Genomic DNA, 27,815 nt, shown 5'->3' with positions numbered 1-27,815 from the left:
TATTTTTTTTAGGAAGTAATGCATAAGCTGCAACAATTTTTCTGAGGCATGTTTTTTCGATTTTTTTTCTTTTCTGCTGAATAGTAGCTTTAGCTGTATATAATGTTTCAAACACATTTTACTGACATTACAAGGTTTCTAGTGATATATGTAAGTTTTGTTGTAATCGGTTAGATATGAAAAGAGTTATAACGATTTTAGCTTGGAGTATCAAATTGACACTCCTAAATCTGATAAGGGTAACTAAACCTAGTGCGGATGAGGGTTAATTTCGGAACCAAGATAGGATGAATACAATAAAAAAATATTGTAAAAAAATTATTTGACACAGTAGAAAAGCTTAACATGGTCTTAAGATAAGTTAGTTATCAAAACTGAATATTTTTTCTGGGTTTTTAGCATTATTTTTAAATTGAAAGCAGAAATATAGTTTGAAGGAAGTTTCATAACGCAGGGTCATTCGTCCTCTGAACATATCAAAACTAAACAACTTAACTTTCTTTTTATATATATTTATTAGTCTTCGAAAAAATATTGTTTCGCACAGACTTATTGTTCTAAGAGATGCCTTAACCTATTTTTAAATGATTGCTTAGACATACCAAAATCAAAAATACTAACACACTCATCAAAAAAACGGTTACATGTGTCTATTGGGTTGTAGTAGCCATACGTGGTTCGATGAGATGGAATCCAAAGAAGCATTTGATTCCTCAGCGGGCGTGTAGGAGCACACAAATTTATGCAATCTAGGAGATCGTTGTTTTCAATATTGCCGCTCAGTAAGTCGAATGTGAATAAACATTGCAGGATCTTCCTTCTACGAGATAGCGTTTCAAGATGAATCAGGTTACATCGATGTTCAAAGGGATTCCTGATTCCAGTTAAGTTTCCGAAGAGCAAACCGAACAAACGCTCGCTGGAGACCTTCGAGAGATTCACTCAAAGTCAGTTGGGCCCATACTGGAGCTGCGTATTCAAGTATACTTCTGACGATCGAACAATAAAGTGTTTTAAGTGCATACACGTCGTTGAAATGGATTGTGTTGCGACGGAGGAAACCAAGCATAGCGTAAGCCTTGGCGGTTATTGTAGTGATATGCGTGTGAAATCTCAACCGGCTATCGAAGGTAACACCGAGGTCCTTTATTGTGTCAACAGTTTCGGGAACGGTATTACCCATTGTGTAGTTGTACTGATGCACGTTACGGGTTCTTGATAAACTCATTGTTTTGCACTTTTTGACGTTCACCAACATTCCATTCAAATCGCACCATCTCATAATAACGTCGAGATCATTCTGCAACATGATGCAGTCTAGCGGTGATGTAATTTGTCGGAAAAGCTTTAGGTCGTCTGCATAAAAAAATTTATGCGACGTCAACATGTCACATAAATCGTTAACGAACAGTATGAATATTAACGGTCCTAGATGACTGCCTTGGGGAACACCGGATGGTATCAAAAACTTCGAAGAGCAAAAGGAGTTGACTTTAACATAGGCCAAGCGGGAGTTCAAATACGAGGCAAGCCACTTTGTTATCCACTCAGGAAGTCCAAGGTGTCTAAGTGTGTCTATTACCAATATGTGAGGAACGCGGTCAAAAGCTTTGGAGAAATCGATGTATACAGTTTGCACTTGCTGACGTTTTTCATTAAAATAAAAAAAATAGTTTGTTCAATATTATATGATTAAATTTAAAAAAAATCGGTATTTATATCAATTTTTGGAATTTTCATACCGATTACCAATTTTTTCGGGCTTGACATAATTGCTCTCATTTACTTTCCATATGGATACCTGACAGTGCCTGACATACTGAGGCTTCAGTGCAGCGAAGCGAAGTGCACAACTGATGCCGAGATATTTTGATGCCACACAATGAAATTCCAATGTGAATATTGTTTTTTCTTGTTTTGAGTTAGAAATTTCGGGTTTTGGGCATAGTAATTAAATTCGAAGATTCGTTCGAATTTGTGATGTTAAACTAAACAATATCCTAATGGTTAATTCCTAAGTGGTTAATTCCCGGAAAAAAGGAATTTTGTCTGATATAATTTCGGCACCCACGATATCCGGATCATGATCTGATGAGCTCTCAATGGCTCGCGAAGAAAGGAGACGATCACAAGTGTTTATGCATGGAAATCGATCCTCTACATCAGCCAGCGTAATTTCGGCACGGCACAATCACCGACGGCGCAACCACCGACGGCGCAACCACCGACGGCGAACCACCGACGGCGCGTGAGGCGACTGAGGCGCATGAAATATTTCGAACTTATTGTGATAGGACTCCGCGAACTTCTTGGCGGGAGATTTCGCGTTCTATGCCCTCGCAGATCGGCTTGGGCCTATCGAACCGCCATCACCTTCTTCACTTCAGTTTGTTCAGTCACGACGACAAGACGGCCAGGCCGCTAATTTCTAAATTGTTATACAGTCGCAATAATTGTTAAGTGTTAGAAATAAATTAAATATAAGTTATTAAAGTTCGTTTAAAGTCCATAATAAATGTTTAGTGAATTGTGCAAATAAATTTTTCGAACTGCAAGTGCGAGTTGTCATCATTTGACCGTAAAAAGTGAGCTAAATAACTTACCCGAAAATTTGGAGTTGGTGTTCGCATCGTTTAATGTCTGGGAATCACCCACTGCTACCCTGAGCCCTCGACAACAAGCATTAGCAGATGTAGAAAAGTTGTAATTTGTACTTAAATTCAAGGTGTTAGTATGTCATACCAATGCTCTGCTTTGCTTTCTTATATTGAAACGCAGAATGCCAAGCAATGTTTTGTGGCCAACCTTGATTCCGGGGTACCTAAAGGATCCGTGTTAGGCCCCATATTATTCACTTTGTTAATATATAAAATTTACCAAGCATTGTAAATTATTGCACTATTCATTTGTTTGCATAACATAATCGAAACAGGTCATTTAATGAACCTAGATTTGCAAGCTATAATTACGTGTGCGAAAAATCATCTGATGATGTTGAATCCCTTTTGATAACACGAATTGTATGCACAAATAAGCCTTTCTTTCAACTAGGAGATAATGAAATAGTTTTTTCAAACAAGGTTACAAGCTTAGGATTTATCGTCGATAGTAGAATTTACTGGTATAACCATATTTTACCAATGCGGTAAAATTTACGGCGTACTTAGGAACATAAAGCTTAAGTCAAGTTTCCTAAACCAGAACATCAAATTAAAACTTTTTAAAACATTCATTTTACCATATTTTATTGCGTGTGATTTCCTACTTCCTACAATTTCTGCAAGAGCTCTCGAAAGAATAAAAATCGCTTAATTTTTGAGTTCGTTTCCTCTTTAACCTATCCTGTTTAGACCGGGTAACTCATTTGCAACATAAGTTATTAGGATATTCGTTTTACAATTTTATTGAAGTTCGGTCATGTCTTATAAGCCATAAAATCGTCACCACTGAATGTCTTTCATATCTTTTCAATATACTCCAACCCTTCAACGGCACTAAAGCATGGATCACCATGAATCTGGACGCACTGTTTATTATACCATTGCGCTCCTAGTTGTTGGATCTGGAATGTTTTGACAGTACTTTGTTCGGAAATGTTTCCTCTATCAGTGCTGAAAATTTCATTACGATTCGTTTTGTTCCAAAGAAGTTACACGTGATGGAAGCCGCGAGACGAAAATAAATTTTGGACACTCACGTTAAAAACCGACGTGATCGGGTTAAAAAAAATCGCGAAATCGTTAAAAATGCTCAAATCAACCGTGTGCAGAGTTCTCAAACGTTTCCGTGAGATGCATACTATCGATCGGCAGGTTCAAACCAAGCGTTACAGTGGACCTAAGAATCAGAAACTGCATTTGAAGGTGTTGAGAACGATCAAGGCAAACACAGGGTAGTCGGACTACGACATCGCCAAGAAATTCAACGTCGACCGGTACACCGTCAGAAGGATTATTCTCCGCGAAGGAATACGATCCTATCGGGCCAGTAAGCAACCAAACCGGACATTGAAGCAGAATTTATTAGCCAAAGGACGTGCCCGGAGTTATACAACAAGATTCCAACGAAGTACGACGGATGCATCCTCATGGATGACGAAACGTACGCGAAGATCGATTTTGGGCAGCTTCCTGGCCAAAAATTTTATAAAGCCACTGCAGTGGTGCACTGCCCTGGTCGGGGTGATGTCCCCGCCAAGTTCAAATTCGTTTTTGCCGATAAGTTGGCAAGAAAGTGTTTGATCTGGCAAGGTATTTGCAGCTGCGGACGAAAAACCCCGGTTTTTGTGAAAAACAAGACCATGGACTCCGAAATGTACAAGGAGGAGTGCCTTAAAAAATGTTTTTTTTTTTCGTACAATAGATCTCACAAAAGACCAGTAAAGTTTTTGCCAGATTTGGCATGCTGCCACTACAGCTAGGAGGTACTACAGTGGTATTGGGCCAACGGGTGGATTTTGTCGAAAAAGACATCAACCCACCCAACTGCCCTCAATTCCGCCCTATTGGAAAATTTTGGGCAATTTTCAAGCAGAAGATGAAGAAGAATGGAAGGACGACTCGGGAAGCAACAGAGATGAAGAAATTGTGGAACAAAATGGCCGCTGAGGTCAGTGAATAGGGTGTCCAAACTTTGATGAGTGGTTCTAGACGAAAAGTTCGAAATTTTATCAAAAAAAACATCGAAATATTTTTTTTCTTATTTTTCCTTTGAAGTGCAATAAAAACCCTACATTTTGATTATAAAACTTTTTTTTTCGTTTACATAGCTCCGAGATAGACCCGTTTTAACGCGTCCAGATTTGTAGTGATCCATGCTTTAGGGCGCGAAATTATGTGATCCCCTATCATTCAACGTCTTTTTACGTTTTACAGAAGCTACGCAATTGCATGAGGGGCAAATGGGGGGTTCTTCTCTATCCAAAAGATACCCCTGGGTGAGCCTGGTATGGCCGATTCGTAGTCGCTTCAGGGCAGTTCTTTCTCTGGGGTTTTTTTTTCGGTTGATCCATTTGCGGAGGCAGTTTTTCACTTCCCTGAGTTTGGCTGTTTGATATGCTGACCAGTCTCATTCCCAGGCAAGAGAAATTTTGTTAGAGGTGTCACGGTAAGCGTCTTGTTGCAGGATGGGTATAGATGGTGGGGTTAGTTTGGCACCTATAGAAGCCAAGCGGTCGGCAGATTCGTTGCCGGGTATGCCGGCGTGGCCGGGAATCCAAACCAAGGTGGCTCTTTTCGTTAAGGCCTCGTGTGATATGGAAGATATCCAGGGGTGTTTTATGCTGCCCTTGTCGACTGCTTTTAGCACACTTGCAGAGTCGGAAAAGATGGTTGTAGAGGTTGGTTGATTTGGAATATTTTGAAGGGCAACCAATAGGGCGTACGCTTCGGCGCTAAAGACGGAGCACTGAGAACCAAACCCGATGGAAAATATTCCTTATAGAGAATTCGTTTTCGTGTGGTGGTGCACCGGGGCACTACCGGTAGTGCACTTTTTGCTGTTTTCATGCTCGTTTTCAGGATGGGTAGTCCACTGGTAGTGCACCATAAAGTGGAGGGTGGAACACTCTGAAAATATTCGGTGTTGCTTGCGCTCTCACCAATACTATCATGAATTTTGACAGCACATGCTTCCCGATGTAAACAAATATCAGCTGGTTGGTTTATTTCTATACCGTAAAAATTGCGTTCGAGCTGTTTTTTTTTCTCTTTATTATCCCGAAGAACGGAAACTTGTTCCGGATTCAATACCAGTGCCGTTTCCAACAGAGGCGGAGAATTTCACCTGGATGGCAGGTTCCAAAGCAAACAACGCTTCCAAGAAGAAATGTGCCCAGAAGGCTTGCTGCAATCGGTGCCAGGCGATGCCGAAAAAGAGCAGCAAATCCGAGTGCAAAAAGGCCAACCCAAAGATCTGGTGGAATCGACCAAATCGAAAAGTTTTCTTGTTCGGAAGGGTCCTATAAGTTGGTCTCCACAGCAAGAAGCGTTCAGCTGCATCGAAGCTACTCTGCTTCGAGCGGTGCCTTAGGGTGACGATGCTCGGTTGCGCCAAGTCCCGGATTCCCACCCGTTGCCCTTCAAAACCGGTAGTTCGAGACGATTGTATACCGATTAGCATAAAGTCATTTGGCATAAAGCCGTTTGGCATAACGCCGTTTGGCATAAAAGTCGTTTGGCATAAAGTCGTTTGGCATAATGGCCGTTTGGCATAATGGTCATTTGGCATAATGGCCGTTTGGCATAATGGCCGTTTGGCATAAAGTGATGGATAAAAATTTCGAGGAAGCCTCCTCACGCTTCGCGTTCGAACTTTAATAAAATATGGTCCTTACGCTTCGCGTTGCGGACCGGGCTAGGGGTTGTCCCTAGCTTTGGGTAAACCTAGAAACACGGGGCCTTCCTAGGGATTTGATTAAACCTAGAAAATCAGTAAATAGCAACATTTTATGTTACCTTATAAATTTTTATATTTTAATGCCAAACGGAAATTATGCCAAATGACCATTATGCCAAACGTCCATTATGCCAAATGACCATTATGCCAAATGATCATTATGCCAAATGACCATTATGCCAAATGATTTTATGCCAAACGACTTTTATGCCAAACGACGTTATGCCAAACGGCTTTATGCCAAATGACTTTAGGCCAAACGGCGTAGGACCGTTCGAGACTACACCCGCATTGGGAGCTTGAATTTCGTTTCGGTCTGTTAGCTAAATTTTCTCCCCCGATTTCCGCGATCTGAGTTCGCCAATTTGACTTCCAAGAATTTTTCTTTTGTCATCTGAAAACGGAAATAGGTACTCGAGGTATTTACGAGGAATAAACGTTCAAAATACCGAAACCTTCAAGCTGGGGTAACTGCAGTCTAGCAGCAGCAAACATAGACCACCCAGAATCAGCTGGTATTGCAGTTATCATCAGAGCCAGATGCGAATCTACCAAGCAAAATAAATCTGAAATCTTCACAATTCAACATAGTATATAAATTCATGTTAAAATTTTCATATTATTTAAAAGATAATGATCAACTAAAGTAAATTTCATTTTAATTTTCGAAGTCAAACGGATTTTTGACAGCTTGATGTTTTCTGTTGACACTGCCGATTTCACGTACACCAACAAAGGTGGGTGCGAAACCAGATGGCTGCAACGTTACACGATTTGTCTATGTATCGTGTGACCAACATCTTTTAAATAAGTGGTCGTGAATCTCGTTTTTAAGCTTTTTTTCCTCAGATTTAAGCTTTTTTGCCTTGAGAGCATAGGAGACGAAAGCTCAAATCTGAGGAAAAAAGCTTAAATCTGTCAAAACGAGGGGAAACAAAGGGGAAATCTGAGAGATGTGCTCCATACGGTTTGAATAGCGTTGCCGCCGTCTGTGCGAAACTCGATTCATGCTCGTTTTCATCGTGGAAGGTGCAACACTTTCGGGTGGTGAAAACAAATACGGTATTATTTAAGCACATTGAGAAAGCAATGTTCAACGTTATTTTCGAAGCCTTTCTTGTTACAGCTTTCAGACGTGTTACCAATACAGTCAAATGTTTTTTTTCAATTCTCTGCAGATCAGTCATATTTAAAAGCACGTGTTTACCACCCAGTATCAAATTTGGCAGTTAGCATCAGTTTCATTCTCCATTGCTGTTCTTCTACCTCCGAATACTGATCGTTTATTGAACCGCGTGGTCTAGTTACTGCTTATAATATAAAGAGGACAAGTGAGACGATGTTTTGGTTATAGTTCAATGTAATGATTTATTTTACCATATTGTTGATTTCATCTCTGAGTAATATTCATTTGTTTTTTTTCCTTTTTTTTTCAAATTGCAGTGACTTCGAGGCCGTCTAGTTTCTGAAGCTCTATCAGACCAGGTCGACTGAAGACGGTCTCGGTTCTGGAGAGAGGTGGTCCAGAACCGGGATTTTTCCCAATTGAAAAGCGAGTTTCTGCTAAACCAACCATAAAGTGTATCCGTCGTGTATCAACATAGGAATTTGTAATATATTATTATTAAAAATATTATTGTTAATAACTAAACATGGAATCAAGGATTTTAAAAGTATCGTCTGCGAAAAACACCTCGGTGACATCGCATTACGTAAACACACGTGGCCCTGTCGGTTACGTGGCGGAATTTCAAGCCTTTCCTGAAGAAAGGTAAGTTAGAGTTAGCGAATCTTGGAAGAAGATTTTGACCAATTGTTGGTGGGTTTTTGGTGTTTCGCAGATTCCGCAGTTTACAGTACAGCATACCGGCAGTCGGTCATCACTATGGCAATGCTTTCGCTCCGGATGAAGAAGATGCCAATGATGATCAAAACGAAGAGCAAGTCTTTAGTAATCGGTTTACCATTTCCGCTTTTGGCCATTCTATCGTTGGAGATGCTGATTGCGAAAACTTCGAAGATGAGGAAGAAGTGGATGTAAGTATCAGAGATTTCAGAAACATCACACCACTAAAATTGTTATTATGCTCTTGAACCGATACTTCAAAACTCCGATAGGGTTATCCTGAACAGATTCTAACTTTATTGTTAACATCCATTTCTTGCAGGAGGACGTTGAAATGTCACCAGCCGTAGAGGTTATTTCGATAGATCCGAACTGTGATTATGATTCCGAAGAAGAGGAAGAAGAGGAGGAGGAGGATGAAGAAGAGTTAGTCATTCAGCATAAGATGACAAAAGGGAAACAGATGCATCTTTATAATGGATATGAATTTGCGCCCTGTGACCAAACATCCAAAGCTGTTGGAGAAGAGGTTGTCGCAGGCGACCGCGTGATACACCAAGCTAATGTCCTTCGGGTAATTGAAAATTTGGATAGTGATGATATAGAACCAGAGTTACAGAATCTACACCGTGATTCCGATGAGGAAGGTTCTGATGGAGGAAGCAGTACCACAAGCGCGACATTAAGTGCTAGAGAAAGTGATAAGATGGATGGACGTTTCAGTAGTTCTAGTTCGAGCAGTAGTGCTAGTAGCAAAAGTAGGTGCAGTAACAAAAGCAGAAACAGTGGCACTAGTAGCAGAAGTAGTACCAACAGTAATAGTAGTAGCAGTAGCAATAGTACCATCTGCAGTAGTAGTCGTGCAACATCTTCAGCCTCCAGTCATCCGTCAGATTATGTGCAAAGATCAGACCCGGAACTAGATTCGGATGAAGAACAAGTACAAGAACAAGATAGTTTGGCTCGAGTTATAGAACGGCGAAAAATGATGGCTATCGAACGAAGAAAGCGTACTACGAGCATAAATAGAAAATCCTTTTCATTACCACAATCACCGGTTGCCATTGTTGGACCTAATTTACATGATATCACAAGTTTGAGCTTCGAAGATTTGGATGTAACTGCAATAGTGAATGAATTAAGTCCTCTTAAAGGTATTCCAGTTCGAGCTAGTGAATCAGATGATCGATTAGTGCAAGAATTAGCAGGAAGCAATTTCGATTTAGCGTCATATATTACAGAAGATGACTTTGGAACTACAGATTCGACTGCTTCGGGACCTAGGGAACAGGAGCGCCAGAAACATGTTAAAACTTCTCCAGTGAAAAAAACCCCCAAGTCACGTGGAAAGCAGCTCAAGGTGCTTCGTGAGTTAATGATATCTTCGAATTGTGAATTCCAAGAATCATCGGTTACAAGAAGAAGCTGCACAAACAAATCTAAGCGAATAGTAGAACACAGTGAAAGCGAAACAGAAGAATCGGATTCTGAAACTGATAGTCGTACTTGTGTAACGATTTTCGGAATAGAACGGACGCTCGGTAAACCAAAGCGAAAAGATGATACCAAATCTGACCCCACTTGGAATCCAAACGGAATGATAAATCAGCCAAAACCGTTCCCAAAAGTACCAATTGCTTCCAAAACTACTCCCCAGATATCACAAGCGCAATTACCACATCAGACAGTAAAATCTGAAATACATGAAATCAAAACTGACAAAAATGCAATGAAAAGTAGCATCAATAACGTTAAAAATTCCACCACAAACAACAAGACTAAGCTTTTGAGCGCTGGTGCACAATTAGCACGTAACAAAATGCTGTCTCTGATGGCCAAAAGTAAGTTAACTAATGCTAATCACAAGCTCAAACATACATTGAGCAATGCAAATACGGCTGATAAAAAGAGCAATGGTAACAGCAGCAGCAAACAGTCTAAGCCCATCCCCAAAGTTCCATCTTCTGATGTTTCAAAAAGAAAGCCTCTTACATCTTCTACGAGTAATATAAAATTGGACCATGATTACTGTTCACCGAAAAAGGGTCTTAAGGCAGGATCTTTCGTAAGTTCGACGGCTCCGGTGCGCAAAGCTATTGAAATTCCGTTCCTACTGCCAACCCTGGATCAGCTTCGCCAGAAGAAAAAAATGTCTAAAAACAAAAAACGATCTACTGAAGCGACGGGACCAGCTGACAAAAAAGAAAAAACGGGTGATAACTGTGATAAGAGTCGCCCTATTCCAAGCGACTCTACCGCTACCAAGTCTGCTGACACAGATAACAGGGCGTGTGAAAAATCAGCTCAAACTTTAAGTCCAGTTGAGAAAAAGGTTTTAGTCAAAGAGGAACCGATCTCGCCGGCTGTCGTAAAAGTAGAACGAATAGTTAACGTAACACCGCCGGTAGTAGCGCAACCACCTCAAACGCAGCCGAAGCAAATTTCTCTGCTAAAAATAAATCAAAATAAATTGAACGGAGTTCAGACTGTTGTTTCTGTCGTTGCAGTTAGTGAACAACCTGCAGTTATCCCCAATAAAACTGAAGAGAGTCTCAAGTCTGAAATCCAACTGATCAATGCAACTAGCACTAGCAGCGGTGATAATATTAATTTAAATACTTGTAACAGTAGGAGCCCTGTGGAATGCCCAGTCAAAGTGAAGAAGAAACTTAACCTACAGGAATACAAAAAAAGGAGAGAGCACCCGGCAGAAGAATCAGTTCATTCTCTGCCTGTTGCAGAAAGCACTAGCAGAAGCAGCATTACGAGTGCTTCGACCACAATTAGCGAATCGATTAGCAACTGTTCACTGAATATTGAATCAACTGTCAGTACAGATTCATCGCAACAAATCAAATCAGCGGAAACAAAAATACCAAACAAAACCACTCCCCTAGATCCGATTTCGGCTGCCAAGCTCAAAGCTCTCCGAATGCAGCAACTTAAAAAAGAAGCAGTCATCAAGTCGTCTGAGGCGAAGATTCTTCCGAAAACGGTTCCTGAAATCGTTCCACTTGCCGAAATCACTTCTATCGGTTTCGATGAGCATGGCAATCCCATCCCCTACGACAAAAATGCAGAAAAAACAATGCTCAAATTGCACAAAGACTACGAAGAAATCATCATCGTGTCGATGGGTTGCAACACTGAAGTGACGATCAACCCTAAAGAAACAAATCGAGATCAGATGAAAGACAAAAAACCGCCGGTCTCTGAGGATGACAAGATGAACATTCCCAAAAATGAACTTTTGTCCGACATCAAGGACACAATAAAACGCTGCCAGTCATCTGCGCCCGCTATCATTTCAAGTAGTTCACTAATATCAAGCATTCAAGAAGTGGTTATAAAGAAAAAGAGCAACATTAATAACAACAACAAGACTGACACTGTAGCAGAGGCTCCTTCGGAGAAACGTCACATATCTGGAGGTCAAGCCTGTCAACAGGGATCTCCCAATATTGGTGTTTCTCCACCAAATGCCTTTTCTCCGGGCAAACCCGAAAAAGCCGGTGGCAGCTATGAACATGACTATGGAGAAACCCCATCAAGTGTTTCTGCTGCTCCTGCCGAACAACCGAAAACCGAACAGCATGGCGAAGACAAAATTATAATGCATTTACGAAAAGATCGACAACGAATGAAAGGCGTGTCAATCGGTGTTCAAACCGCATCATCTGATCGCTTTCCTCCTATAAAAAAACTGTCACCCCAAAAGCAACGCACCGTTTCTCGAAGCAGTTGCGGTTCGTCCCGCCAGAGTCAACAAAGCCGTCACAGTGTTGAGCGCTCGCGTGATCGTAATCGGCGCCAATATAGAAGACGTCGCAGCAAAAGCTCTTCTTCTGAGCACGAGGACGCTCGTCATCGCTCTGTTCACTCCTACCGTAGCAGCAGCAGCCGTCGAAGAAGTCGTAGTCGGTGCAGCTCCCGTCGCTCTCGATCACCACGCCGTCGGAGTCGCAGCAATTCTTATCATCGCCATCACCGGCCTTCCAGTGTGTCACCAGAACGTTGTCGTCAAAGAAGTCAACGACGGTACTACGACCGGGATCACGAGAAACGTGTTCCTCGAAGCAGACGCCGTTCCCGAAGCGATTCTTCCCGCTCAACAAGCCGTAGCAGCTTTTCGTCCTCAAATTCCCGATCCATGTCCCGATCGAGTCGGTCGAGATCTCGATCTCGTTCATCATCGCGACCCGAGTCCCGAGGACGGAATCGTTCGCGTCAGACAGTTGGAAGGCGCCCTGGTGAATCACCTGGTTAGTTGGACCATTGAAATCATATAACAAAATTGTTAACTAATTGATTATTTGTTTATCTTCTCATAGAACGAAACATTGTCTACGTTGGACGTTTGGAGGCAGCGCTTAAGCGGGAGGACCTCAAACGCAAATTTACCCAGTACGGAAGGATTAAGCAAGTTACTATACACTACAAAGAATCAGGGTAGGTTTTTTGTTGTTGTTGAGAAGCGTTAAACTACATCTAATGAATGATCTTATTTCAGGGCTAAATATGGGTTTGTTACATTTGAAAGGCCACAGGACGCATACAAGGCTATTGATTCTAGTGGCAACGATCCTAAACTAAGCGAATACGATGTTAGTTTTGGTGGACGTCGTGCTTTCTGTCGCACTGATTATGCTGATTTAGGTAAGTTTTCTCTTATTTGTTTGTTCAGCATTTTTGACTGTTTTGTATTTGATGTTCATTCATTCTATTATTTTACGATTCATTTGCTTTTTTTATGGCAATTTCATATTAAATATAGTATCAATACTTTTCATAAACTTTGAAATGATGCAAAGTATTTTTACCTGCACAAAATACGTTTAATTTATGAGGAGCATGCAATCGCTAATTTTATTTTCCATTCGTCAATCCAAAAGCTCGAAGACCCGAAGCCTTATTCAAGCAAAAACCCTCTAATCTCCGCAAGACAGTTCTTAAACGAATGTTCCTTAAAGGTGTCCGGTTTTTTTTGCATTACCGTACCATTGACTTATAATCTCTTTAAACTGTTCCTTCTCCACAGATGGTGACATGTCTATGAAACATGAACCGGTCCCCTACATAGCACCAGATGGCTCGATGTTGATGACTCCTCTGCCGGTACAAAGCAGCGCTACTCGCAAAGACGTTGGTGAAACGTTTGAGGAAATGCTTAAAAAACTGAAAAAGGAAATTATAACCAAAAAGCTACGCAAATCATGACCACGTGTCGATCATCGATCCATGGCTGGCATCGGTTTATCTGCTCCAAGTACTATTGTGTGGTCGGTAGATTGCCAACATGCAATATCTTCCGTGTTTCCATCGCCTGGAACTCTTTCCTCAGCTTCCATTTTTGTTTCTAGCTATTGATAGTTTTTTTCTAGTTTAATGAACGGGTTTTCATTGTGCTATTTCTTTGAAATATTGATAGCTAGTTTTACTATTTTTCTTAAAATACCTATATCATTTCATATAGCTTGTCATTACTGTGATGGTTGCATCGTGTTTTCTGGTTTGTTTGCTTCTACTTAAAACTAGATTTCAGTTGAAGCTTTATACTGATCGCGCGCAAAATGTGTCAACATTATTTTAGAATACAAAACGGTGCCATCAGCAACAAAACCAGTGAAAATTTGAAAGTAACATTTTAACTGTGTTGGTGGAGAGACCTTACGATCATCGCAGAATTATTTTTCAATCATCGCAAACAGTTTAAAATTTCTAAAAGAAATACCGATATACCCACTGTTTGGGGTGAAAAGTCTTTAAACCCGAAGGAAGCACCTGAAGAGATATTAAGCTATTATTATTAATACTATTATTAAAATTAAAGTTGATTTATGTTTTTCATAATATATCTATGAAGTGTGTTGTGCCTCAGGAGAAAGCTGCAGGAACAGATAATAAAAGAAAAATGTAGAACGTTTTAAAAGAAGGTTGACATTTTTTGCTGATTTCAGTTGTGAAAATCATTAGTTATCCTGTTGAATGAAAAGAAGATATGAACACAATAAAATTTGCTTGTTCACTAAAATAGTATAAGAAAACTTAATGCTTTGAGAAATCCCTTAAAGTAGCACATCATTACCAAGATGACATTTTTTTTTTGATAAGTTAGTACCTACCAGAAATACAAAATAATGAATCATACCATTCTTGAGTCCTTTTTATATAAATCCTCAACGAATTTCGTTTCGATGAGCAATTAAAAGTGATTTGCGATGTAGTCTGTGTAGTTAATAAAAGTGGTTTGACGAATTACTAGTTTTTATGCATCATCATATCATGATCATCCCAGTAAGAGATGTACTAGCTGCGATAGACATTGATTTCATGTTGGAAATATACCTTTTCCTAAAAGCTATGATCTTCATTTAAAATTCTTTTTTATTTTCATATTTCGCTATCTATTTCCTGTTCTCTTCAAAAAGTGATGATCTAGACCTAAGCAAACAATTGTTAATATGCAAAACTAGTTTGGCGCTTTAAAGCCTCAAGGTATGAACCGTTTCAAATAAAGAAATTACAAAAATATCATGATCGTGACATGTTACTTTTCAGGCAATCATCACAAACGGCATTTTAAGAATTTTAATTTTATTATATCAGCATATTTTAAACAGTTCTAGAGGCTATTATATGACATAGCAGTGTGCAAAATGAGCAGAGAGGTCAAGTGGTTTTTCCAAAAATCAGATCGCCGCGAAAAATGATTGCATTCAACACAGTTAACGTATGACGCGTTATGCTAGTGATGCGAGCTAAAGTTTGGCTGGGTAGCAGTGTATATAAAAAAAAACCGTTCAAATATCTTTCGAACCGAAGATCATCATAAACTATTTTAAAACAGATTTATCTGATGTTCTCATCATTTAATCTTTAGTTTGGATTATAATTTAGATATATTTCTTGTATCAGGGCCATTTACATATATTTTGAAGACTTTATTAAATAGTTTCTGAAATGAATACACTCAGCACAAACAAAAACTTGTATAAGTGAAATGCCTTTGATTTGTAGTCGTAAATAAAACACTTTCATCAGTTAGTTCAATAAAACACTTTCTTCTTCTTCTTCTTCTCTTTTATGGCAAGCTGACGTTCAGCTAAACTGCCAAGTCTTGTCAGATTCAGGGGTGGTTTTGTGCTACATATGCATCTTTACGCGGTTAAACTTTACAGTGGTTTTAGTTGTTTACCTCAGCAAGGGTTTTTTGTTTATTTTATACGTGCTTGAACTGGTTAAGGTGCATAAAAGGTTGCTGTTTTACTTCAAACATTGATGTTATTTATCTTTATAAATTTAGCTATTTCCTTTAAAATTTTAATGTCAGTTTTCTCTAAGATAGTGTCTATGTTGTTATTTATGATTAAAGCTTGAAATTTAGATCTATTTCTATATTTAGTGCAGTTAAATAAAATGTGATTAATATCTTCTTTTACCTGGCAATGATCGCAGTTTTCGTCTCTCGCAATCTTCCACTGATAAAGTTTTTCTTTTGTCAAGGTGTGGTGTGTCCTTAGTCTTCCGATTGTTATTATTTCGTGTGTATCGAGTTTTAAGTTTTTGCACCAAAGTTGTGTGTATGGTTGGGGGTGTAAATTGTAAAAATAAAACACTTTGTAGATTTTTTAAAATCAGGACGCCTGGCAGCCCTGACAGCGAGCGGCTGCTCTTTTCAGCCGCCCGTTATCAAACGTCATTTTAAAAAGACGCTCATCATGAGTTCTTCAAACGCCGGTTTAATAATACAAGAGTTGCCGGATGTACATATTTTTCTTCAAATTTTGCCAGGCACATTCAAGCTGTGTATATATGGGAGGTGTTACCGTATGTCAAATTCTCGATTCAGCCATTTTAGTTATATACAACTGCGGAACTCATGAAATTTTTTTTACCAACAAACCATAGAACAGCTAAGCAAATATTCTTATGTTTGTAAACAAACTCATTGAGCGACCCGATCACTTCTCGCCTACTTACTGTGAATGATGGAGAACCTTGTGTTTCTTAAACCTTGGGCACTTTCTTATTTTAATTGAGCACTTCCGGGCAATATGAATGAAACACTACTTTAAGAAAGTTAAGCCGATAAATTTAGGTGTGAGAAAAAATCTGTAAATCGTTTCTGTAACACATGTGTATTGTTTCCGAGCACTATATGTCGGATTACTCTAATCAGTTGAGTATTAATTTCATAATCGAGTCAAATAACTATGACACCTCGTATCTAAATCAGTCAATTCCAGTTCTCTGGCGTTCTACTTGTAAACGGTAGTGTTCGTTTGAAATTTTGTTTCGATTATTTCCTGTATCCGGCGTGGTCTATCCTTGGGTCACAAGAATTGAGCCAATGAAATTAGATCCAATCCAGTGAAAAAACTGGCAACCCCACTCGTGTTACATTAACATTAACTGTCAAACGGTTTATAGAACTGCGTCAAATTGGATCCAAATATCATAAATTTTGGAACAATCCTTAAACCAGTTCAAAAAAATGCTGAGATGAAACTGGTATAATGTAACACGAAATTTGGGTCTAAACCGGCTGTTTGGACCACGGATACAAGTGCTCTTAGTGCTGTGCTGGTTGTATTATTTTCGTATTACCATGGTCCGCGGTAAAGCAGTTTTAAATTAGCAACCAAAATGTCGTCTCGGAAACTTTGTTAAAATTTGGCAACATTGAATGAGTTCCCTGCGAAGTTGTTAAGAGAAGAGTAAAACACAACGAAGAATGCGAGAGAGCTGCAAAAACGTCCCGTTCGCTGGAAAGAGAGCGAGCCAACGAGCAGCGTTACCACATGAACAGATTTTTCTGAATCATGCAGATTTTTCCAAATTTTTGGAAACAAGAATCTGTATATACAGATTACCTATTTTTGAGAATTTTAATAAATTTTATACAGATTTTTAGCCCGCGGTGGTTTTCCATTGTTCACTATTCCAGATTATGCTCGCGGTCAACACAGTTTTAAACTATTTATACCTGCAAATGTATGAAATCATACTTTAAACAATTCTACTGTCCACAAGCTTCAAAATGAGACTTGTTCTATATGAAAATCTTAAACACGGCCATGCTTCAGAGAACCAATCAAGAATCTAAAGTTGGCCTTTAAAAATCAAACAAGCTTAAACAGAGTTAGCCTCTAGTTATAAAATGCTCGTAAAACTTAAGTAATTAACCTTCTTGCCATATGGACGCAATTCTCATATGTAAATCATTGGTTTTATTCGGGGAATAAAAAGTTCGCAAAACCAAAAAAAAATAAATAAATAAATTAAATAACAATTTTGCAAGATGCCACGGTAAAAGTGATAATGTCTTATAGCGTTTTCACTAACAATCAAAATCGTCGCCCGGGACGATGCATAGAAACTATGTACATCTTCACGGGTGACGAATTTGTTTTTTTTTTTTTTGAAAAAATAAGTGCATTTTAAAATCATTAATTCTGCTTCAAAATGAGCTATACAGATTTCAATACAGATTTTTGAGATTCTATTCAGATAAAATAAGATTTTTATGTGGCAATGCTGCCAACCAGTCGAATTACCAGCGAAACGAGAGAGCGCAGCGGTAGTTTAACGACGTCTTTTGCCTTTTGCTTTTTTCTCTTTTTGCTTCGCTAACGAAACGGAGGCGGCTCACTCATTGTTTGACAGAAAGAGTCGGAAAACGGATGTTCGATCATTCTCTTGCTAGTCCTAACGTGGTGTAAAAGTGCCGTGTTTCGAATTACCCTGCTGTTGAATTTTAACTCAAGTCATCGATAAACGCTTTAAAATGGCCGATGAATACTTTTATGGTAAGTACGAAATGATAGTCCTCCGATTGGAGATATTTTCCGTTCGTTTCGTGTATTATTTTGATGGTTTTCGGGGAAAATTGAAAGTTGTCGCGAGTCGGCGTCTCTGGCTGCCATTTCGTAATGAACCGGAATGGCTGCCATGGGTGCCTCCTAGCAAAAAAAGCGCTAATGCGAAGTAAAATGTTTTTTCGGCTTGGATTTTGGGAATTGACTGATTTTAAAGCATTTCAGTTTCTACATTTTGACACGTGTACCATGTATTGTTTGTAAAACTAAAATCTAGAATTACCCTACCTGATGAAACTTGCCGGTTTTTTTTTCATTCCCGCCTTTGGAGTGTGAGTCGTTTTACAAGAAAGAAGTGCTTATTTTTGTTTAATCCAAGGGGGTTTTGTCTTTTGAATTGACCTCAAGTTACCAATTTGAAAACGGCAACCTATTTGAAAAGTTTAGGATTTACAAGTTTTGAAATGAAAATTGAAAACAAATTGGTTATGTTAGCGCTTATGCGAATTCAAGTCATTCTGTATTATGGTAGTTTGCAGCACACTGACATGTTTGTATTTTGCCTGTATTTCGTTTAGGCGCGTAAATTGTTAATGTGTTGGTTACACAAAATTCATCGCCGACCGATAAAAGCGATTTAAAGTGCTCTGAAATACATATTTTTTGAAATCTTGTTAGGTTAATACCTACCTTTGGCAGAGCACTAACGGTATGCTTATCAAAAGATTTTAAAGGAAACTGGGTCAAATATGTCTCAAATCTATCGTGGGAGGATAAAGTCATTAATTAAAGAAGTTGTACTAGTTTTAAAGGCTTTTTGTACAGCATAAAAAACACTATTACTACTCTTATCGCTTCGAAAATCGACATTTTTGTCCCACGGTAGGATAACGTGTTGCTATTAAGCCTACCATCCTTTCCTGGTACCTGAAATACATATTCTGCATTATTCAGTACAAATATACACTGAAGAATGAAAATTTGTAATTTTATTAACTTTAATATGTTTTTCTGTGAAATAATTCGCCAATTACGTTAACGAAGCATAGCTTAGAATAATTCTGACTATTAGTGTGATAGTTACTGCAGAACACCAAGATTCGACGGGATATTGGAAGTTTTATATCTTAATAAAGACATTAAAAAAAATCTTATACCTTAGCTCAATTTTTAATAACTTGTTTTCAAATCTGAACGCAGGATCTACCTTGGATGAAAGCAACAAGTCAGTGACCTGGGATCCGGACACCAAAGCCGACAACTATCCCAGGACACACAAGCTCATCATCAAACAGTGCATCCTCGGTCACCAGGCCGCCGCTGACGAGTTCAACGTGGTGCAGGTCGAAACGATGACCATTCGGGACACACTGCGCATTCCGATTGCCGTACTGAAAGTGGGCGAGGCCCGCCAGTGCCGATTGGATCTGGAGTTCTGCGACTCGCCCGTCACATTCACGCTGCTCGAGGGCAAGGGACCGGTACACATCCACGGACAGCATCTGCTCGGGTCGCTGGTCGAAGAGTTTGAGGACATGGAGGAGATGGAGGAAGAGGTTCCTGAGGAGGAGGAAGACGACGAAGATGAGGATGAGGATGGCCCACAGAAGAAGAAACAGAAGCTGACCAACAACTCAAAGCCGAAGCCAAGCGTAGGGGGACCGGCGGGAAGTAATAACGCTAAAAATAGCAAACCCAAAAAATAAACTGCCACCCACTGCAACCCGTCAATAGTCGTTTCTATTAATCAGGAACCTATGCGGAGCTAATAAATGAACGGCGAACGTCGTTTGTTGATCACCTCACTCCAGATCCTTCTTTTAAAAGTACACTATTACCACATAACTAACAATATACAACATCAACATCTATATATTATGAACTAATTACATTCAGCAACTAGCAGACAATTGTAAAACGATCGTAAGTGATAAATACGCTAAAATCAACTTAAATGGTTATACCATTCCTTTTTTTCGAAAAAAGAACCTACATCAGCTGCACCAGTTAGCGAAGAAAAGGGGAAATAAGGGCAAGTTGCTCTTTTAATACAGTGAAATAAAACAAAACCTACACAAACATATGAAAAACAAAACAAAATTAGTTTATAAGAAGAGAAAACAACCCCCCAAGTTGCCCCCGTTGCTTTGCTGCTAAAAGTGAAGAGAATTACCTCTGTTTAGAAAACACGACAGTACTGCTATTATTTATATCTATTTTAGTTTTTGTACATTTCTCGGACAGAAAAGTTGGAATACTACCAAACAGTCTAGAAATATATTTCAACCGAAAAAGTTGTGCTTTTGAAGTAACGATCAAAAAGAAGGGGTAATCTCACGAGGACACATGTGTGCTACGGGATCATAGAAAGCGTGCGCATACGGGGGCAGGGTTTTGAGAAAAACAAATAAAAATTCACTTAAAAAAATGCATTTGAGACTTTTTAACTGTGTCTGGCCCTGAAATCATTGATTCGATCAACTTGCTTTCTAAAATCGATTCGGATGGGGATCATTTAAAAAATGCTATTTTTGGCCGTTAACTACTTCATTTTTTCTTTGGAGGTTTCTTTGTAGTGTCGCCGAACATGACCATGCTGAATTTGGGTGATGGTTTTGGAAAAGTGCAAATGGGATGCAGCTAAAATTTCACTCAACTTTTGTCAGATCTTACGGGTTTTCCTTAAGGAGAGAAAGATTAACTTTTCGCTTCTATCGTTCATTTTCATTTTTGACATGAACAATAAGCACTTTTATTGTGTCTTGTAAATGAAAGACTGTTCTTTTCAATAGCTTAACTAAGAATGAATTTATTTTCTAATGACATTGTTAGAAGTGTAAACCATGGATTGCCTAGATTTCCACAAACTCATCATGGATTGCTTGATCTCTAAAATCTCCCCCTTAGAAAAGTTCGTAGTACTGGAAATAGGATGGTAATCGGCGCTTTCGGGGTGGCGTTATTTTCGCAGCTCGTTTCCTTGTAATTCGAACCTCTTCAGGAATTCGTGGATGAGATGGACCAGCTTCATCGATGATTTCTGGCAATGTCTGCAGTTGATCTTGTTGTACGTCTGCTACGGAATCAGCGGGTTGACCAACGTCTTCAGCTTCACTTCTAGATTGCGGAATCTTAAATTCTTCTAGCAAAACTTGAAGGGGAATTTGCTGCTCGGTTGACGTCATGTCTGATGCTGCTCTACTACGCAATTGATTGACATGCGATCTTATCAATCCTTTGCGTTTGGGATCATCCAGAAGAACGGTATAGACGACTTGACCTTTTCGCTCGATGATGATACCTTGGGCCCAGTGTTGCTGATTTCGGATGTGTATCAAAGCAAACACTTTATCGTTCGGCTGGAACAACCGTTGCTTGGAACCGTGCTTCTGGTTGTACTGGTTGTTTTGATTCTCGTTCACCAAAGTTGGTTGGGGTCTGGAACGCTTCATCAAATCGAATTTGGTGCGAATTCTCCGACCTAGGAGAGCTTCAGCAGGGGATTTGTTCTGTGGAAGAGATGCGTTCGGAGTGTACCTGTATAGGTTTCGAGGAAAGTCAGCAACACTTCATCTGGATTTTTCTCCCCCATCTTGAGGAGAGCTCGTTTAAGTGTGTCGACGAAACGCTCTGCTTGACCATTGGACTGAGGATGAAAAGCTGGAGTTCCGTTGATTTCACCGGAGCTTTTGCTGCTATGGCATAACTGGAACATTTCCGAACAAAATCTTCTATGTCGCAGTCGATGTTAGGCCCATAGACGTAGCTTCTCGCAATCGATTTCATCCGCTGCATTCCTGGGTGACCCACGTAAAGTTGCCTTAGAACTGCTTCACGTAATGTTGCTGGAATCACGATTCGGTCCAGAAACATGACACATTCGTCGATTTCGCAAAATGAGTCCTTCCTTTTGAAAAATTGCAGCAAATCAGCGTTGGATGTGGATGATGGCCAATTGCTACGGAGAAACTGGAGCACCTTTTGGAGGGTTCTGTCCTGTTTGGTCTCGTGCAAAATCATCTGGTGATCGACTGGTAATGCTGCTACAGATTCGGCTTGTACACTGCGTATGTCGGCTTCAAGTTGCATGCTAGCGATCACGTAGTCTTCATCTGGCTTGGAATGTTGTCCAATCAATCTTGATAAGACGTCTGCATGCCCGAAGCTTTCAGTTGATTTGAACTCGATCTTGAAATCGTATTGTAAAAGAACGAGTGCCCACCGTTGTAGTCTGCTTGCTGTGTGGACCGGCACACCTTTCTTGGATCCAAAAATACCAAGAAGAGGCTTGTGATCGGTGTGGAGGGTAAAATGCCGGCCAAAAATCATACGGTGGAACTTTGTGCAGGCAAAAATGAGGGCCAATCCTTCCTTTTCGCCTTGGTAGTAGTTTTTATCAGCGCTTGTGAGTGTTCGAGAAGCGTGACAAACTGCCTTGATGGAACCATCGGGGAAACGGTGCAGTAGAACAGCACCAATTCCATACAGCGACGCGTCAGCTGCTACAATCATCTCCAGTTTGGGATTGTAGTGGGTCAGAAGTAAGTCGGATTGCAAAAGTTTCTTGAATTTTTCAAACGACTTTTGACAATCTTCCGACCAGTTCCACTTGACTTCTTTCTTGAGTAGCGCATCCAACGGGTGACGTAAATCGTGCATGGACCTGACGAATTTCCCGTAATAGTTGATTGCTCCAAGAAACGAACGTAAAGTTGAAACATCTTTGGGGGCTGGCATGTCGATGATAGCTTTGACCTTCGATGGATCAGGACGGATTCCTGCAGCGTCAATTATGAAACCAAGGTACTTTATTTGTTGCATAAAGAAAGTACTTTTCTCGATTTTCAGATGGAAACCATACTCTTCGATACGACGTAGCAACCGATCGATTTCAGAAATGTGGCCCTCCAAAGTGTCACTTGCCACGATGATGTCGTCGAGATATCCGCTTGTGTCCGCCAAATCAGCGATCATGTTGTCGACAATATGTTGGAATTCTCCAGGTGCAGTTTTTACCCCCGGAGAAAGTCGGTTGAACTGGAACAGACCCTTGTGAGTGTTTATTGTCAACAGCTTTTTGGAAAATTCGCAGACCTCGACTTGAAGATAAGCGTCCGACAAATCGATTTGTGAGAAAAACTTTTTGCCGGCCAACTTTGCGAAAATGTCTTGTGGAAGCGGAAGTGGATGTTGATTCGGGATGAGTGCTTCATTTAAGCCTGTAGAATAGTCGGCACAAATCCTCACTTTGCCGTTGGGTTTTCGCACAGCTACAATTGGAGCGGCCCATTCTGCATACGAAACCGGTGTGATGATGCCCAGGTTTTGAAGTCGCTCGAGTTCTTCTTCAATCTTGGCGGTTGATGCGTATGGAACCGGACGTTTCTGTCGGAATACTGGCTTGGCACCGGGCTTGACTGTTAAGGAAACCTTCTTCTTTGAACAAAGTCCCAGTTGGTCGCTAAAAAAGTTTACGAATTTCTTTTGGAGACCATCGACTAGTTGAGCAGCTTGAGGGTAGCATTTTGTAGAAATCTGACGACACACCGCGTTGAACGGTACGTCCCAGAGACCAAATAGTTCAATCCATTCAGCACCGAACAAATTCAGACCGCTTGCGTTGGAGACAAAACATCTTCCTTCTTTGGCCACGTCGTGTAGGGTGATTGTACAGGGGAACTCCTTAATAAGACCCATGCTGTCACCTGAAGCGTTGACAACGTTGATTGATGGTTGTTCACCAGGCGGACTGCCTAGTTGCTTGTAGACCTCTTCAGAAATTATGCTGATATCTGCTGCACTGTCCAGTTGAAGCTTAACAGCTGTGCCGTTGATGTCCGCATGAACAAATTTCCGTTTGGCTGCGATGTTCACCTGGTTGACGGAGTATATTCCTTGGGCTTGGGCTTTGGGTCGCTTTGGTTTATTGTTTCTCCTCCGGCGAGATTTCGGTTTGAAACAGGCACAATATCCATCTTTATGCCCAATCTGTTTGCAAGTTTTGCACTCATGTGTTTGATATGGGCAAAACTTGGAATACTGCGTTTCACCGCATCTCCAGCAAGGCGTGTTGGGCGTTTCAGATTGCAGTTGGCTCGAAGATTTCCGGTAGTGGGTTTGCTTCACAGCGTGTACGGACGGCTTGTTTCCGGTGCTTCCGATCATCGCAGTGTCCCGTTTCAAATTCAGAAGTCTCTGGCATTCCTCAGCCAACGAACGCAGCGTCATCGGCATTGTAGGGTTGGAGCTTTCGATTTTTGAAAGTAAAGACGTTCGGATGTCGGCGTCTTTGCAGGAACTAAGGCCACACACGAAGAGCAAACATTTGAACTGGTCGGCATCAATTTCGGACAGCTTGAATTCTTTACATCTTTCGTTGACGATACCGGCATACTTGTAGAAGTCGTCAAATTGGTTTTTCTGGAGCTGGAGGCACTGGTATCGCAGATTGAAAAGTGATGTATGACGGCCAAAGATGGAATTGAGTGTGTTGACCGTCTCAGCAAACGTCACTTCTTTTGATTTCTTCGGAAGTATGTAGTTCACATATTTCTTATGAGCTACAGTGCTAAGGTTCCGGAGAAGGAGCCTAACTTTAGCAGGATCGTCCAGGTTTCGTGCGTCTTCTTCAAAAAGGTCCTCATATTTTGCAAACCATGCTTCAAATGTAGCTCCGGCTTCCGGATCGTAGTTGAATTCGTGGATTCCGCTTGACAGGGATTCGATCACAAATTCGCTCTGGTTCTGCCGGCGTGGATCCTCCGGATTCTGATGACCGTTTTGTTGACTGGATCCTTCGCCTGTGGTTTGAGCTGGAACGTTTCGTTGCCGGGTGAATTCTTCGAGCATTCGGGTTTGGTTCTCGAGTATCCGCAAAAGACTAGCTTCGAACTCTGGAGACATCGTAACTGCTTGAGTGGATTCTTGAATTCTCGTCGCCAAAAACTATTGTGTCTTGTAAATGAAAGACTGTTCTTTTCAATAGCTTAACTAAGAATGAATTTATTTTCTTATGACATTGTTAGAAGTGAAAACCATGGATTGCCTAGATTTCCTCAAACTCATCATGGATTGCTTGATCTCTAACAACTTTACAATGAAAAAAAAAACATTTTAGATGAAATCTAAGTAAGCCAGGCTTAAGCAATTTTCTGCACGGCAGTACCCGTTTTTATTGAAGAATTACTATGGACATATGTCAAATTATAGAACGTCGAACAACCACTTCATTTAAAGTTCGGAAAATGCCAGAATAAAAACCGTAAATCGATTTTCTTCAAATTTCGTTCACATATGCACACTGGATCTGAAAATGGTGTTGATCCAAGATACCCAGGGTTCAACAAAACGCACTCTTTTAGCCACGCGCAACACACGCAAACCATTCTCTCGTGCAAAACACTTCATCGTTTGCGTTCTGGCCGTTGACGCACTCTCGCTCTAAACAAAAACACGCTCGCTCTATCTTTTCCACTCGTTCTCGTCGACGAGATGCGCTATCCGAAATCTGCGCGAGCGGCCGAGTCAGACAGGCACGGCTAGCTCACTGCGCGTCCTAACCGAGCGGCGTGCGAGGTCTCTCTTTTGGTTAACAGAACAGCACGCAGCGGCTCTCAATGCAGCTCGCGGCGGCCCTCCAAACGGTCTGAGGCGGCTCTCTTTTTGTCACCGGGCGGCGCGCACGGGCTCTAGTGTGGGGCTTGTGTTTTGTATTTGCCGTGGCCCGATTGATAAATCTGTGTGTTTAATTCAATCAGCAAAATAGTTAGAACAAATGGTAGCGGGCAATGGACTTGGCGGGAGGATTAAAAGAATCATTATAGGAGGTCTACGTTACATATTATTAATAGCTCCAAGCACTAGTATTCATGAAAATTTTACCATTAACTAGTAAAATTTCGATACCAAGAATGACATCCTTTTTTTGGAAATGCTACGGCGACATCGATATTTATAATGTCACGAAATTTCAATCGTAACATTGAAATGTTATGAATTTGACTGTCGCGACCACTTTTAATGCAAAGTAAATTTAGACAATGGGATTCAGATCGATTAAATAAGAATATGATTCGAATTTAATTTGTTGACTTTTCTATAGGAAGATAGTACATACGCGAGATTAAAACAAACTAATGATGATTAACGGAACAAAAACCAGTAGAAATTAGTTTAGCTCCGATTTTAACTTGCGACCCCTTTAGTGAATAGGTTTGACTTGTAGGTGACGAAAAATAGTGTCGCGAGCTCGCTAGTACAAGCTTCTAATGTTAGTACCGCGAGAAATGTGTTTAGCTCCGATTTCAACATGCGACCCCTCTAGTGGAAGGGTTTGACTTGTAGGTGACGTAAAATAGTGTCGCGAGTTCGCTAGTACAAGCTACTAGTGTTAGTACAAGTAGAAATTAGTTTAGCTCCGATTTCAACTTGCGACCCCTCAAGTGAAAGGGTTTGACTTGTAGGTGACGAAAACTAGTGTCGCGAGCTCGCTAGTACAAGCTACTATTGTTAGTACAGCGAGAAATGTGTTTAGCTCCGATTTCAACTTTCGACCGGTCAAATGAAAGGGATTGACTCGTAGGTAACGAAAAATAGTGTCGCGAGTTCGCTAGTACAAGCTACTAGTGTTAGTACAGGTAGAAATGAGTTTAGCTCCGATTTCAACTTTCGACCGGTCAAGTGAAAGGGTTTGACTTGTGGATGACAAAAAATAGTGTCGCGAGCTCGCTAGTACAAGCTACTAGTGTTAGTACAGGTAGAAATTAGTTTAGCTCCGATTTTAACTTGCGACCCCTCAAGTGAAAGGGTTTGACTTGTAGGTGACGAAAACTAGTGTCACGAGCTCGCTAGTACAAGCTACTATTGTTAGTACAGCGAGAAATGTGTTTAGCTTCGATTTCAACTTTCGACCGGTCAAATTAAAGGGATTGACTCGTAGGTAACGAAAAATAGTGTCGCGAGTTCGCTAGTACAAGCTACTAGTGTTAGTACAGGTAGAAATGAGTTTAGCTCCGATTTCAACTTTCGACCGGTCAAGTGAAAGGGTTTGACTTGTGGATGACAAAAAATAGTGTCGCGAGCTCGCTAGTACAAGCTACTAGTGTTAGTACAAGAAGAAATTAGTTTAGCTCCGATTTCAACTTGCGACCCCTCTAGTGAAAGGGTTTGACTTGTAGGTGACGAAAACTAGTGTCGCGAGTTCGCTAGTACAAGCTACTAGTTTTAGTACAGCTAGAAATTAGTTTAGCTCCGATTTCAACTTTCGACCGGTCAAATGAAAGGGATTGACTCGTAGGTAACGAAAAATAGTGTCGCGAGTTCGCTAGTACAAGCTACTAGTGTTAGTACAGGTAGAAATGAGTTTAGCTCCGATTTCAACTTTCGACCGGTCAAGTGAAAGGGTTTGACTTGTAGATGACGAAAAATAGTGTCGCGAGCTCGCAAGTACAAGCTACTAGTGTTAGTACAAGTAGAAATTAGTTTAGCTCCGATTTCAACTTGCGACCCCTCTAGTGAAAGGGTTTGACTTGTAGGTGACGAAAAATAGTGTCGCGAGTTCGCTAGTACAAGCTACTAGTGTTAGTACCGCGAGAAATTAGTTAAGCTCCGATTTCAACTTTCGACCGGTCAAGTGAAAGGGTTTGACTTGTGGATGACGAAAAGTAATATCGGGAGTTCGCTAGTACAAGCTACTAGTATTAGTACAGGTAGAAATTAGTTTAGCTCCGATTCAAACTTTCGACCGGTTAAATGAA

At 40.5% G+C, this 27,815-nt stretch overlaps 3 protein-coding genes across 5 annotated transcripts in view; 2 read left to right on the top strand and 1 right to left on the bottom strand.

The window, feature by feature from the left end:
• Positions 1 to 14,268, top strand: part of LOC129744649 (serine/arginine repetitive matrix protein 2-like) — a 37,279-nt gene extending 23,011 nt beyond the window's left edge. For all 3 annotated transcript variants that reach the window (XM_055737280.1, XM_055737297.1, XM_055737288.1), the window contains exons 2-7: positions 7,840 to 8,167; positions 8,238 to 8,433; positions 8,565 to 12,504; positions 12,574 to 12,691; positions 12,753 to 12,898; positions 13,281 to 14,268. In XM_055737280.1, the coding sequence (XP_055593255.1) occupies positions 8,049 to 8,167; positions 8,238 to 8,433; positions 8,565 to 12,504; positions 12,574 to 12,691; positions 12,753 to 12,898; positions 13,281 to 13,459 (4,698 nt within the window). In that variant the 5' untranslated portion in view covers positions 7,840 to 8,048 and the 3' untranslated portion in view covers positions 13,460 to 14,268. The remainder of the gene's footprint in view (positions 1 to 7,839; positions 8,168 to 8,237; positions 8,434 to 8,564; positions 12,505 to 12,573; positions 12,692 to 12,752; positions 12,899 to 13,280) is intronic.
• Positions 14,269 to 17,891: 3,623 nt separating this feature from the next.
• LOC129739698 (nucleoplasmin-like protein) lies at positions 17,892 to 20,015 on the top strand. Its single transcript, XM_055731197.1, has 2 exons — positions 17,892 to 18,051; positions 19,261 to 20,015. Exons 1-2 carry the CDS (start codon positions 18,030 to 18,032, stop codon positions 19,764 to 19,766), a joined length of 528 nt encoding a protein of 175 aa, XP_055587172.1. The 5' UTR covers positions 17,892 to 18,029; the 3' UTR covers positions 19,767 to 20,015.
• A 948-nt stretch (positions 20,016 to 20,963) lies between these two features.
• Positions 20,964 to 24,963, bottom strand: LOC129738309 (uncharacterized protein K02A2.6-like). Its single transcript, XM_055729493.1, has 2 exons — positions 21,688 to 24,963; positions 20,964 to 21,569 (listed from the first exon to the last, which is right to left on the bottom strand). Exons 1-2 carry the CDS (start codon positions 24,961 to 24,963, stop codon positions 20,964 to 20,966), a joined length of 3,882 nt encoding a protein of 1,293 aa, XP_055585468.1.
• Between the last annotated feature and the right edge of the window lie 2,852 nt (positions 24,964 to 27,815).

Source organism: Uranotaenia lowii, chromosome 1, assembly GCF_029784155.1.
Source record: "Uranotaenia lowii strain MFRU-FL chromosome 1, ASM2978415v1, whole genome shotgun sequence".
In the NCBI taxonomy this organism is placed as follows: Eukaryota; Metazoa; Arthropoda; class Insecta; order Diptera; family Culicidae; genus Uranotaenia; species Uranotaenia lowii.
Note: the sequence above shows the minus strand (reverse complement) of the source record. Positions and strands in the feature narration are given on the sequence as shown.